The 14081-nt window shown below is 39.2% G+C and overlaps 1 protein-coding gene across 10 annotated transcripts in view; it reads left to right on the forward strand.

Annotated features, from left to right (window-relative positions):
- Positions 1-14081, forward strand: part of ATP6V0A1 (ATPase H+ transporting V0 subunit a1) — a 58986-nt gene that overhangs the window by 5731 nt on the left and 39174 nt on the right. For 9 of the 10 annotated variants that reach the window (XM_029928157.1, XM_029928161.1, XM_029928163.1 and 6 more), the window contains exons 3-5: positions 11345-11423; positions 13155-13252; positions 13805-13933. In XM_029928157.1, coding sequence (XP_029784017.1) covers positions 11345-11423; positions 13155-13252; positions 13805-13933 — 306 coding nt within the window. The remainder of the gene's footprint in view (positions 1-11344; positions 11424-13154; positions 13253-13804; positions 13934-14081) is intronic. The other variant, XM_029928167.1, reaches the window with a different exon arrangement.

Raw genomic sequence — 14081 nt, forward strand, 5'->3', positions numbered from 1 at the left:
TTTTTTTTTAATTTTTAATTTTATTTTTGAGACAGAGTGACGGAAAATGAGCAGGGAAGGGGCAGAGAGGAAGACACAGAATCTGAAGCAGGCTCCAGGCTCCACACTGACAGCACAGAGCCTGATGCGGGGCTTGAACTCACAAAGCTGAGATCATGAGCTGAGCCGAAGTTGGACACTTAACCGACTGAGCCACCCAGGCGCTCCTTAACATTCTTATTTATTTAAAAACTCATGATAATAAACCTGCTATGTGTTATCATAAATAGCATGTTTTTGAAAAATAACTATATTTTCCAAAATAGAATTACATTGCTTTTACATTGTTGAAAAATCTCAGAATTGCATTGCTTTTAAATTGTTGAAAATCTCTTTAATGTCTGAATAGAAGACAGCTGGATTCTCCTATCTGCTGCTTCTGCAGTTGTCTGGCTGTGATGTATGCCATGAGCCTCTGGAAAACTTCACTGAATATTCATGAGAGCGAGTATGAAAAAGGCAGGTGTTTAAGTGTTACTGTGTAAAGAGTATTGATCTCATGGCCTTGCTCCTGTTCCAGGGAATATAACTAAGAGGGGCATTACTGAGTATGGTCTGCCTCTTTAACTGTTAGGTGTTGTGAAGTGCTGGATTTTTGTTATTTTCTTTTCTTGATTAGTATGCTCGGTATCTTTTTATCTGTTTATTGGACATAATGGGTTTCATTCCCATGAATGTCTTGTCCATATCATCTGCTTGATTTTCTATTGAGTTGCTTATTTTTGCTCACTGCCTTATAGAAGACGTAAAAGTTCTTCATGTATTTTGGAAGCTAATCTTTCTCTAATCCTTTACTGATAATTTCGTATGTCTTTTCCCTTTTTAAAAATATTTTTTCACATTTATTCAATTTTGAGAGACAGATGTGAGTGGAGGAGGGGCAGAGAGAGAGGGAGACACAGAATCAGGACACAGGCTCCAGGCTCTGAGCTGTCAGCACAGAGCCCGATGTGGGGCCCAAACTCACGGACTAGGAGATTGTGACTTGAGCTGAAGTCAGACGCTTAACCGACTGAGCCACCCAGGTGCCCCTGTCTTTTCCCTTTGTTTATGATATATGTTGTCACATGTAAAATTAATTGTTCTTTTTTGCTTATTAGTATTTTCCCCTAAGTTTTTATTTTGAAAAATTTCAAGGCTGAATACTCTGATGTAGATTCACCACTTGGTAACATTTTGCTACATTTGGTATAATCTTTTTTACTGCACTATTGAAGAGTAAGCTGTTTCTTCTTTCAGATCCTTAATTTTTTTCTTATTTTGCCATGTACATTAGGACTTTTACTAACACACTGAAGAAGAGTAATAGCAAACTAATACTGGTTAGGATTGTGTTCAGCTGTATGTAACTGAAAACCTCAGTGATAGGGGTGTACTTTCTCATGTAACATGAAGCCCAGCTTCACACTATCACCAGTGTCCTAAGATCATTCTATATTTCTTTTTTGCCATCCTCAAGCATTTGGCTTTGTACTTGTAGATGACAACCAAAGCTCTAGACATTATATCCTTATTCTAGGTAAGAAGGAAGTGCAGGGAGAAAGGAGAAGTACTTCTATCAGGAGGAAAAAAACTTCCCCAGAAATCCCCAGCAGAGTTTCCTAATTTCTGTTGATCAGAATTATGGCATAGTCTAGCTGTAAGGGAGTCAGGGAAAATTGGTTTTTCAACTGAGCAGTAACTGCCGTAAACAATTTTTTTAAGTTTATTTATTTACAAATGAGAGAGAGAGAGATGGGGAGAGGGTCAGAGGAAAGAAGAGAGAGAATTCTGAGCAGACTCCACATTTTCAGTGCAGAGCCTGATGTGGGGTTTGACCCCATGAACTGAGATCATGACCTGAGCTGAAACCAAGAGTCAGACCCTTAACTGACTGAGCCACCCAGGTACCCCTGGGGTTTTTGTTAATAAGAAGTAAGGCTATATATCGGTCCCATGGCACTCTTGTCTATGCTCCTGACTTTAAGGGGAATCTAAGTTTACCTATTTATTTATTTATTTAAGTAATCTCTACATCCAACATGGGGCTTAAACTCAATGACTCTGAGATCAAGAGTCGCATGCTCTTGTGACTGATCCAGCCAGGCACCCCAATATCTCACAACCTTATTTATTTGTTATTTTTAAGTAGGCTTCACACCCAGCACGGAGTCCAATATGGGGCTTGAACTCATGACCCTGAGATCAAGACCTGAGCTGACATCAACAGTCGATGCTTAACTGACTGAACCCCCCAGATGCCCCATTATTTCACAATTTAAATAAGGTGCTTACTCTTAAGTTTTTGGAAAAGTCTATTAAGTTATTCAGATTCCTTTGAATTTCTGATTTTCTAAAGTTATTGCCACAAATGATTGCAGAATTTTATTGAATGCCTTTTTCTTCATTTATTGAGGCTATCATGTTTTTCCATTAATCTATTAATTTGGTAAATTACATATCCAGATTTTTTTCCCTGCTGTCTTTATTTTTTTAATTAAAAAATTTTTGACATTTATTTATTTTTGAGAGACAGAGAGACAGAGCATGAGCAGGGAAGGGCAGAGAGAGAGGGAGACACAGAATTCAAAACAGGCTCCAGCTTCCGAGCTGTCAGCCCAGAGCCCGACGTGGGGCTCGAACTAATGAACCGTGAGATCGTGACCTGAGCTGAAGTCAGAACCTAACCGACTGAGCCAGCCAGCTGCCCCATCCTACTGTCTTTTTTAAACAGCTTTACTGAGATATAACTTGTCCATTTTAAGTGTATAATTCTGTGATATTTAGTATATCCAGAGTTATACAACTTTCACCACAGTCAGTTTTAGAACTTTCATTACCATGACAGGAAATTCTGTCGCCATTAACGGTCACTGCCTGTTTCCTCCCAATCCCCCTCCTCCACTTCTCCCCCCGGCAACCACTAATCTACTGTTTCTGTGGATTTGCCTATTCTGAACTTTTCATGTCAATGGAATCCTATAATATATAACCTTTTGTGACTGACTGCTTTCATTTGGCATGTTTTCAAGGTTCACCCATGCTTCAGCATGTTTCTGAAACTTCCTTATTGTATCTATTTTTCACTTGAAAATGTGCAACATATTAAAGTGGGTGGTTTCAATATAAGAGAGATAGGCTGAGTTATCGGTCTTCTCTGCAAAAGATTCCGCCACTCCGGGTTTTAGAGACAATTGAGTAAGATGTTTTTCTTGCTCAACTTGTTAAAAATCTTGTGTGACTCACCTGTCCCCTCATCCACTCTTCTCTTTGACATACTTCTCTACCCTTTTATCCCTTGCTGTCTAACACTTGCAGTCACAATGACAGTTTGCATTTTTTTGATGCCATATTGAGCATTTTACATTATTATTGTAGGCATTCCTTGCAGCAACCCTGAGAAGTAGAACCTACTTTTGAATAATGGAACTTGCCATTCTTATTGTATAGACTAGAACCCCAGGCCATAGATGAAAATATCTATCCAGGACACACAGATCTGTACCCCTGGACTAATTTTTTTAAGTTTATTTATGGGGGGGCCCCCCCCACACAAGTGGGGGAGGGGCAGAGCAAGGGAGAGAGAGAATCCGAAGCACAGTAAGCACACTAAGAGTGTGGAGCCTGCACGAACCATGAGGTCATGACCTGAGCAGTCAGGCACCGTTGTACCCCTGGACTGTCTGACTCTGCTGCCTGTGATCTTTTTAATCGAGATAGGCCAAAAAAAAAAAAAAAAAAAGTCACCGTTTTACAGTGTACAATTCATTGGTTTTCAGTGTATTCACAGGTTTGTGCAACCATCACCACTATGTAACCAGAACATTTCATCACCCCCAAAAGAAGCCCTGTACCCAATATAGTCACTCCCCATTCTCCCCTACCCCAGCCCTGGCCAACCACCTGATCCCTGTCTCTATGGATACCCCTATTTGGGACATTATATGTAATTGGAATCATACAATGTGTTGCCTTTTGTGTCTTGATTCTTCCACTTAGCATTTTGTTCTCAGGATTCATCGAGGTTGTAGCACTTATTAGGACTTCATTCCTCTTTATGGTTGAATGATATTCCATTGTATGTATATACCTGTTTTGTCCAGCTGGTCAGTCGGCGCGGGTCCTGAGGGAGGGAGTGAGAGTAGGGTAGGGCAGGAAGCACAGAGAGTGAAGGCCAGACAGCGTTTCCGGTCAAGCCATCCTCTTTATTGAGAGACCACGCATGTCTTATATAGGGTAGAAGGCGGGCAGTTGACGTGAGTTAGTTGCTAGGAAACAAGGGCGGGGACTGCAGCGTCAGCACCCCGCCCAAGAGGCCAACAAGGCAGGCTTGGGAGGTAAACAAGAAGGCCGCGGCTGAAGGTGATAATGCAGCTCTTGCTGTGCTGGGAGTGATAACGCAGCTCAGCTGTGCGGGTGGCTGATCTTGCAGGTCAAGGCACCTGTCTTTTCCTCTGGCAGCTCTTCTGGCAGCTCCCGACATATACCACCTTTTCTTTATTCATTCATCAGCTGATGAACATATTGGGGTTGTTTCCACTTTTTGACTGTTGTCAGTAATGCTGCTATAAGCATTTGTGTACAAGTATTTGTGTGACTGCTTATTTCTTTTGGTGTATACCTATGTGTGGAATGGCTGGGTCATATGTTAATTCTATGTTTAGTTTTCTGAGGAGCCTCTGGAGACTGCTTTTCACAGCAGCCACGCCATTTTATGTTCCCACCAGCAACATACGAGGGTTCCAATTTCTTCACATCCTCATCAACACTTATTATTTTTCATCTAAAATTTTTTTTACTATAGCCATCTTAATGGTTATGAAGTGGAATCTCACAGAGGTTTTAATTAGCATTTCCCTTATGGCCAATTATGTGGAGCATCTTTTCATATGCTTATTTGCCAGTTGTAGAGATTCTTTTTTTTTTAATGTAAAATCATCCTTGCAAACCTGTGTAAAGTCAAGTTGATCATGAGGTGTATTTCAAAAGAATTTGGGGATTCAGTTTCCTAATATTGTGTTAGGATTTTTTTTCACTTACACAGTAGTCCCCCTCTTTATCTGTGGAGGATACATTCCAAGACCCACCGTGAGTGCCTGAAACCACAGATAATACTAAACCCTGTCTATGTGTATGTCTGTCTATGTGTATGCACATATACATATATATGATAAACTTTAATCACAGTAAGAGATTAACAACAATAATAAAATAGAACAATTATAAGTATACTGTATGAAAGTTAATGTGAATGTGTTCTGTCTCTCTCTGAAAGTATCTTATTCTTGTGAGGATGTGAGATGATGCGATGCCATGTGAAGAGATGAAGTGAGGTGAATGACATAGGTTTTGTCATGTCGCGTTAGGCTACTATTGACTTTCTGACTATATGTCGGAAGGAGGATCACTTGGTTCCAGACCACAGTTGACTGCAGCTAAATAAAAACCAGGAATAAGAAGGGGGAGACTACTGTATTGATAAGTGATACTGGCTTGTAATTGTCCTTTCTCAAACTGTTCTCACTGTGTATCAGGCTTATACTGGCCAGTCTTGTTAGTTGAGGAACATTCCTTCATTTTTCCTCTTTGGAATATTTTTCCAAAGATTTGGATTTATCTAGTCTTTGAAAGATTAGTAGAAACTATCTTTACACCTTCTAGGTCTAATGTTCTTACTTCTTTATTATTTATTCATTATTATTCTTTTTAAGTAAGTTCTGTGCCCAATGTGGGGCTTGAACTCACAACCCCAAAGTCAAGAGTCCCATACTCCACCACTGAGCCAGCCAGGCACCCCTAGACCTGATACCTTCTAGATGGATATATTTTAACTGTTGAAATTTCTTTACTGATTATAGGCTTATTTCATTGTTGTTGTTTTTTTCTTGTCAGTTTTAGTAAGTTATATTTTTCTAGAAAATAGTTTTATTTATTTAGTTTTTTACTTTATTTTTTAGTTTACATCCAAGTTAGTTAGCATATATAACCATGATTTTAGGAGTAGATTCCTAATGCCCCTTTTCCCATTTAGCCCATCTCCCTCCCACAACCTTCCAGCAACCCTCTCTTTCTTCTCTATATTTAAGAGAGTTTTGTCCCCCTCCCTGTTTTTATATTATTTTTGCTTCCCTTCCCTTATGTTCATCTGTTTTGTATCTTAAATTCCTCTTATGAGTGAAGTCATATAATATTTGTCTTTCTCAGAGTAATTTCACTTAGCATAATACCCTCTAGTTCCATCCATGTAGTTGTAAATGGCAAGATTTCATTCTTTTTGATTGCCAGTAATACTCCATTGTGTATCTTCTTTATCCATTCATCCATTGATGGACATTTGGACTCTCCATACTTTGGCTATTGTTGATAGTGCTGCTATAAACATTAGGGTGCATGTACCCCTTCGAAACAGCACACCTGTATCCGTTGGATAAATACCTACTAGTGCAATTGCTGGGTCATAGGTAGTTATATTTTTAATTTTTTGAGGAACCCTCATACTGTTTTCCAGAGTGGCTGCACCAGTTGCCTTCCCATCAGCAGTGCAGAAGAGATCCTCTTTCTCTGCCTCCTTGCCAACATCTGTTGTTGCCTGAGTTGTTAATGTTAGCCACTCTGACAGGTGTGAGATGGTATCTCATTGTGGTTTTGATGATAAGTGACGTTGAGCATTTATTTTTTCATGTGTCGGTTGGCCATCTAGATGTCTTCTTTGGAGAAGTGTCTGTCTTTTGCCCATTTCTTCACTGGATTGTTTGTTTTTTGGGTGTTGAGTTTGATAAGTTCTTTATAGATTTTGGATACTAACCTTTTATCTGATGTGTCATTTGCAAATACTTCTACCATTCCATCGGTTAGTTTTGGTGATTGTTTCCTTTTAACTTAATCGCTTTAATTGCGTTATTGTAGAACATTGTATAGTGCCAATTTTTTTTTTTTGAGAGAGAGATCATAAATGGGAGGGGTAGAGGAAAAGGGCGAGAGAGAATCTCAGGCAGGCTCCACGTCCAGTGCAGACCCCAAAAAAGGGCTCTATCCCATGACCATGAAATCATGGCCTGAGCCAAAATCAAGAGCTGGATGCTCAACCGACTGAACCACCCAGGTGCCCCGGTACCAATTCTTTCTAAGATTTGCTGTATGAGGGGCGCCTGGGTGGCTCTGTAGGTTAAGCCTCTGACTTTGGCTCAGGTCAGATCTCACGTTCGTGGGTTCGAACCCCGCATCAGGCTCTGTGCTGACAGCTCAGAGCCTGGAGCCTGCTTCCGGTTCTATGTCTCCTTCTCTCTCTGTCCCTCCCCCTCTCATGCTCTATCTCTCTATGTATCAAAAATAAATAAAACATTAAAAAAAAAGATTTGCTGTATGACCTATTTTGTGGTCAATTTTCATAATGAATTCTTTTTTTTTTTTAAGTTTGTTGGTTTATTTTGAGGGAGAGAGTGAGAGCAAGCACGGGGGAGGGGCAGAGAGAAAAAGAGAGAATCCCAAACAGGTCTGCACTGTCAGCACTGAGCCTTGTGCAAGGCTCAAACTCATAAACCATGAGATCATGACCTGAGCCCAAACCAAGAATTGGCTGTTTAACTGACTGAGCAATCCAGGTGCCCTTCATAATGGATTCTTTTTTTGTTTGTTTGTTTTTATGAATTCTTAAAAAAAGAACTGTAGAGGGGCCTGGGTGACTCTCGGGTAAGCATCTGACCCTTGATCTTGGCTCAGGTCATGATCTCATAGTTCTTGAGACTGATCCCCGAGTCGTGCCCTGTGCTGAGAACTCAGAGCTTGCTTGGGATTCTCTCTCTCCCACTTTCTCTGCCCCTCCCCCACTCTCTCTTTTCTCTCTCTCAAAATAAATAAACTTAAAAAAAGAGAGAGAGAGATGGGGTGCCTGGGTGGCTCAGTCAGTTAAGCGTCTGACTTCAGCTCAGGTCAGGATCTCACGGTTCATGGGTTCAAGCCCTGTATCGGTCTCTGTTTTGAAAGCAGCTCAGAGCCTGGAGCCTGTTTTTGGATTCTGTATCTCCCTCTCTCTCTGACCCTCCCCTGCTCTCACTGTCTCTCTCTCTCTCTCAAAAATAAATTAAAAAAATTTTTTTTAATTTAAAGGAAAAAGAACTGTTGGATGCTGGGATAAAAAAAATATGTCTCTCTCTATATGTGTGTGTGTGTATTAGATTAAACTCATTTATTGGTTGTTCACATTTTCTCTATCCTTATTATTTGGTAGACTCAGGGCATCTGAGTGGCTCAGTCAGTTAAGTGTCTGACTCTTGGTTTTGGTTCACCTCATGATCCCAGAGTCATGGGTTTGAGCCCCAAGTCAGACTCCTCGGTCAGCATAGAGCCTGCTTAATATTCTCTCTCTCTCGGGGCGCCTGGGTGGCTCAAGTCAGTTAAGTGTCCGACTTCAGATTAGGTCATGATCTTGCGGTTCATGAGTTCAAGCCCCGCATTGGGCTCTGTGCTGACAGCTCAGAGCCTGGAGCCTGCTTCGGATTCTGTTTCTCTCTCTTTCTCTCCGACCCTCCCCCACTCACAGGCATGTGCATGTGCTCGCTTGCTCACTCTCTCTCTCTCTCAAAAATAAATACATTAAAAAAAGTTTTTTAATAAAAGAAAAAAAAGATTCTCTCTCTCTCCCTCTGTCTTTCTTTCCTCTGCTAGTGCTCTCTCTCAAATTCAAAAAATATATAGTTGGTTAACTTGATATATCAATAATTTAAAGTTGTATTTAAAATTTCCTCTACATAGATTTGTCAGTCTCTCCTTGTGATTCTGTTGGAAATACTTTGAGGAGACCTTGCCCAAATATTTTGGGCTTTACTTGAAGTTGGCTGCAGTCGAACTTTGCCTCCAGATACCGAAACCAGTAAAGTTACCAGGAGTCTTGTGGCTACTTTCACTTCAGTGTCATGTTTATTGAAGTGGAAGTTTCTGATTGAAAGGCCAAGATACTGCCTGCTCAGTGAAAAAAACATTTTATTAGAGATATCCATGTTTAGGATTGTTGCATCCTCTTGGGAATTGTTCTTACTACCATTTTGTAATGATCCTCGTACTTTACTAATCTTTTTGCCTTAGATTCCCTCTAATATTAATATAATAATACTAGTAATGCCCTTAATAGTTTCTCTGTCATCAGTCTGTCTCTCCTATAATCTATTCTTCATGCATAGTATGTCTTCAAAAAAGTAAATTTTTAAAAAGTATTTTTTAAAAATCAGATTATTTGATTCCATTCTGCCTATCGAATAATTTTCCCCCTTCTCTGAATGTATGATTTTTTTTTTTATATCTCGAGTCACTTCTCAAGGTCTTTCTGCTTCATTCTGCCTATTTCTGCTTGGTGAACTCTGCCTTAGCGCCCAGAGTCCCAGCTGAGGTGTTTCCTTTGTACATTTATTCCACTTACTTAACCCATTTTTTTCTCATAGTTACTCCTACATATGTTCATTTCTTTCTTTTGTTTGTTCTTTTCTTTTTCTTTCTTTCTTCTTCCCACTTCTTTTTTTATGGACATTAAGTTTATATACACTGTAATGCATAGACTTTAAGAGTATAATTTGATGATTTTGGTAAATTTTTATACATTTGCAACTACTACCCCATCAGCCCAGAAAGATATCTTATGTGCCTGCTTCTGGTCATTCTCCACCTGCTATAGGTAACCCCTGTTTTGATTTCTATAATCACAGATTAGTTTTCAACTTTATGTAAATGGAATCATACATTGCAAAGTCTTATGTCTGACTTCATTCACTCAACCTAATGTTGAGATTTATTTGTTTTTTTTTAAATTTTTTTTAAATTTATTTTTGAGAGACAGAGCATGAATGGGGGAGGGGCAGAGAGAGAGGGAGACACAGAATCCAACCCAGGCTCTAAGATCCCAGCTGTCAGCACAGAGCCCGAAGTGAGGCTAAAACTCACCAACTGCAAGATCATGACCCGAGCCAAAGTTGGACACTTAACCGACTGAACCACCCAGGTGCCCCAAGAGATTTATCTGTTTTTATGTGTATCTGTAGTTGCTTCTTTTTTTTTTTTTTTATTGCTGAGTAGTATTCCAATACACCACAGTGTCTTCATCCATTCTCCTATTGTTGGATATTTGGAACATTGCCAGTTTATGGCTATTGTAAATAAAGCTTCTGTAAACGTTTTTGTCCAAGTCTCTGTAAACATGTGTTCATTTCTCTTAAGCAAATACCTAGTAGTGGAATGCTTAGTTATGATGTAGGTAGTATGTTTAATTGCATAAGAAACTGACAACCATATTTACTTTTTTAAAACAGCAATTATCACAACAAATTGCATTTATTAGTTTATGTCTGTCTTGTCCCTGGGTCTGATAGCTCTTCAAAGCTTAGACATATCTCCTTCTTATACCAGTGCCGAATACAGTGGTGTATACATGGTGCTCCATAAATGTTGAGTGAGTAGCTATAGCTCTTTATTTGTATTACTTTTATAGAATTTATCACATGCTATCTTAAATTAGTTGTGTTTATATTTTTTCTTTACTAGGCTTCTTAGTAAGTAGTTTGTATTTCCCAGAGTATCTGTCACATTTAATTGAAAATTAGTTGTGATATATGAATGAATAAACCAGACTGTCCCCTAGAAAGTGAAGATCTTGGGACAGAAGAATAAAAGATGTTTGCCCTCTGTCTCTTCTGATTGGGAGGAAGAGAAGGAGAACTGAGCAGAGCTTCTGTTATATCATTGCTCAAATTTTTGGTTGGGGAAGCTCCCTGAGACTTTGGCCTGGAAGACCGTCTTGTGCCATAGTGCTTTGTCTGATTGCCTCTATTCCAATAATATGATGCCACAGTGAGAGAGGGGTTTTTATTTTCCACTGGTGGGCCCCGAAGCAGGTTCTGTATGGCAGTAGACCATTTTTGCATCATACAATTGCACCATCCATTGACACAAAATTAGGTTTTACTTTGCAGAATGTGTTGCTTGTGAAACCGGAAATAGATGCCGTATTTAAATATTTAAATATTAATTTTATTAAATAATAAATATTTAATATTTAATATTAAAATTTAAATATTTGGGAGGTGCCTGGGTATCTCAGTTGGTTAAGCATCCAACTTTGGCTCAGGTCATGATCTCATGGTTCATGAGTTTGAACTCCATATTGAGCTCTGTGCTGACAGCTCAGAGCCTGGAACCTGCTTCAGATTCTGTCTCTCTCTCTCTCTCTCTCTCTCTCTCTGCCCCTCCCCCACTAGCATGTGTGCTCTTTCTCTCTCTCTCTCAAAAATAAAACCTTGAATAAATTTTTAAAAATATTTGGTATTATTTTCTTATTTTGCAGTTAAATCCAGATGTGAACGTTTTCCAGCGGAAATTTGTGAATGAAGTTAGAAGATGTGAAGAAATGGATCGAAAGCTCCGTATGTGCATTTTGGTCCTGTATGATATTCCTATACTGAGTCATTTGTCTTAAATTAGAGATGCTAGTCCTCTAAAAAAACAAGAAAATACTACATGAGAAAAACAAAGGAGGAATAGTCTTGTGATCCTGATATTAAAATGAATTCCTCGTGTACAAGTAGGGTTTATGGTATTGAGGCTAGGCAGTACTTAATGGAAACCTTGTTTGAGATGACAAGGTTGCAAGCTGAACACACTGGCTATTTTTTGTGGGAAGGGTTTTATAGTTCCTGCTATAGCTACTGCCTTGCACAGTTCTGAGACAGGACCCCGACCATATTTTTATTTTATTTTTTATATGTTTTTATTTTTAAAAATTATTTACTTATTCTCAGTTTTGAAGATTTTGTTTTTAAGCCATCTCTACATTCAGGGTGGTGCTTCAACCCACAATCCTGAGATCGGGAGTCATATAATCCACTGACTGAGCCAGGCAGGCACCCCGCCATCTATCTTAGGTTTCAACATAGCCACCTTTTAATTTGAGCTTTTTATGAAGGAAGAAACTAACACATTTATTAGGGTACTGTTGAAAGTTGGGGGGTTTGGGGCACCTGGGTGGCTCAGTCGGTTAAGTGTCTGACGTCGGCTCAGGTTAGATCTCACGTTCGTGGGTTTGAGCCCCGTGTCGGACTCTGCTGACAGCTAGCTCAGAGGCTGGAGCCTGCTTCCAGATCTGTGTCTCCTCCCTCTGCCCCTCCCCTTTTCATGCTCTGTCTCTCTCTGTATCAAAAATAAATAAAACATTTAAAAAATCTTTAAAAAAAAAGAAAGTTGGGGAGTTCATATACTTTATTTCATTCATTCCTCACAATATTCCTTCAGTTGGGTATTACCTCATTTAATAAATGAGGAAGCCAGGGTGCCTGATTGGCTCAGTCAGCAGAGCATCTGACTCTTGACCTCAGGGTGATGAGTTTGAGCCACACACTGGGTGCAAAGATTACTTAAAAAATAAGTAATAAATAAATAAGTGAGGAAACCAAAGATCAGAGAGGTTAAGTAACTTGCCTAGGAACATAAGCAGTTGTGGTGGAATCAGTATTTGAATCCAGTTTGTTCTCTCTGCTTCTGAAACCCATGATCTCACTACTATACTATGCCAGCTTTCAGTTAGCTAATTGGTGAACTTGGTCCCAAGCCTAAAAAAGTTACTAGTTGTCAGTTTTCTCTCCTGGTATTTTGGGGCCTTATTCCATGTCATGCATTTTGTTTTTTTGTGTTGTTAAAACTTATCTGATTGTTTTTCAAATTTGATGAGACCCTTTTGATCTGGAGCTGCTCACTAGTGTGCTAAATGTCAAATATTCTATTGAGTGGCCCTCTTCTGTAGCTCTGCTCTACAACAGTATCTACAGGGAGAACCATTGTGCTTGGTCTGGGGCATTAGTTGGCACAGGGTGGAGAACTGAAGCAGGTGAGGTCCAGTTTTAAGATCAGAAGAGGGAAGGAAGACGGTAGTGGGATGATAGTCCTCTCTGGGGTAGCTGCGATTGTTAGCAGAGTGTGCAGTGGAGGAGGAGGGACGTGGAGAAAGAAGGGTTTACATGTTCTGCTTCTTTTATATGAAAGTCACTTTCTGGGAATGAAGCTCTTTTTAGCCAGGTTTGTGTGTTGTTGGTTTTTTTCCCTCAAATACTGGCAATTCCAGGCTTATGCTATACATGAATGTTTTGATTCTGTCATTTTAGGATTTGTTGAGAAAGAGATAAGAAAAGCTAATATCCCAATTATGGACACTGGTGAAAACCCAGAGGTGCCCTTCCCCCGGGACATGATTGACTTAGAGGTAAACAATTCTTCTGAGGAAGCCAGATAAGTTTCTTTCTACTTAAATGCAGAAATTATTTGCCTGTGTAGATGGAGAGTAGAGGAATTCCTGCTGTCCTTGTCCACATTGTCTCTTGCTTGTAAATTTCTTGTGAAAACTTAATTATAGAGCACTATCTTAAACAGTATCACATGTCATCAAATAAATGTTTATTGCCTTACTGAAACCTTATTGGATTAACAACTTATCTAGTAATTTATTCATCTCATAGACTAAATGAATAACCAGTAGACTTTTCAGTATTTATTTGATCCATCCAAAGTCTCCTGAGAAATTCAACCAAGTGTATAATAGAACCTATAGATAAAGACATGATGTTAAGGAAAAAAATTTCATAAAGAAAATTGCCCTGGTAAAATCACATATTTGCTGGGTAGATATAAAATATGTTTAAACCATCAGGGTGGCAAGAGTTCTGTGGGATGGATGAATTCACCTGTCTTTCAGATCAAGCATATGGAGCTTAGTTTGAATTAATAGTTTGATTTTATTTATTTATTTTTTTTGTAGGCCAATTTTGAGAAGATTGAAAATGAACTGAAGGAAATCAACACAAACCAGGAAGCTCTGAAGAGAAATTTCCTGGAACTGACTGAATTAAAATTTATACTTCGCAAAACTCAGCAGTTTTTTGATGAGGTCAGACTATTATTTTTTTTAGTATTTGAGCAGCTGATATTACACCTGCACAAGTGGGCCATGCTGTTATTCCAAAAATTATTTTAATTTGCTAGTTTGAAAGCAATACCATTTTCACACCATTTTAGTTAAAGGAATGTCAGATTAT

Source organism: Suricata suricatta, chromosome 17, assembly GCF_006229205.1.
Source record: "Suricata suricatta isolate VVHF042 chromosome 17, meerkat_22Aug2017_6uvM2_HiC, whole genome shotgun sequence".
NCBI classification, from domain to species: Eukaryota; Metazoa; Chordata; class Mammalia; order Carnivora; family Herpestidae; genus Suricata; species Suricata suricatta.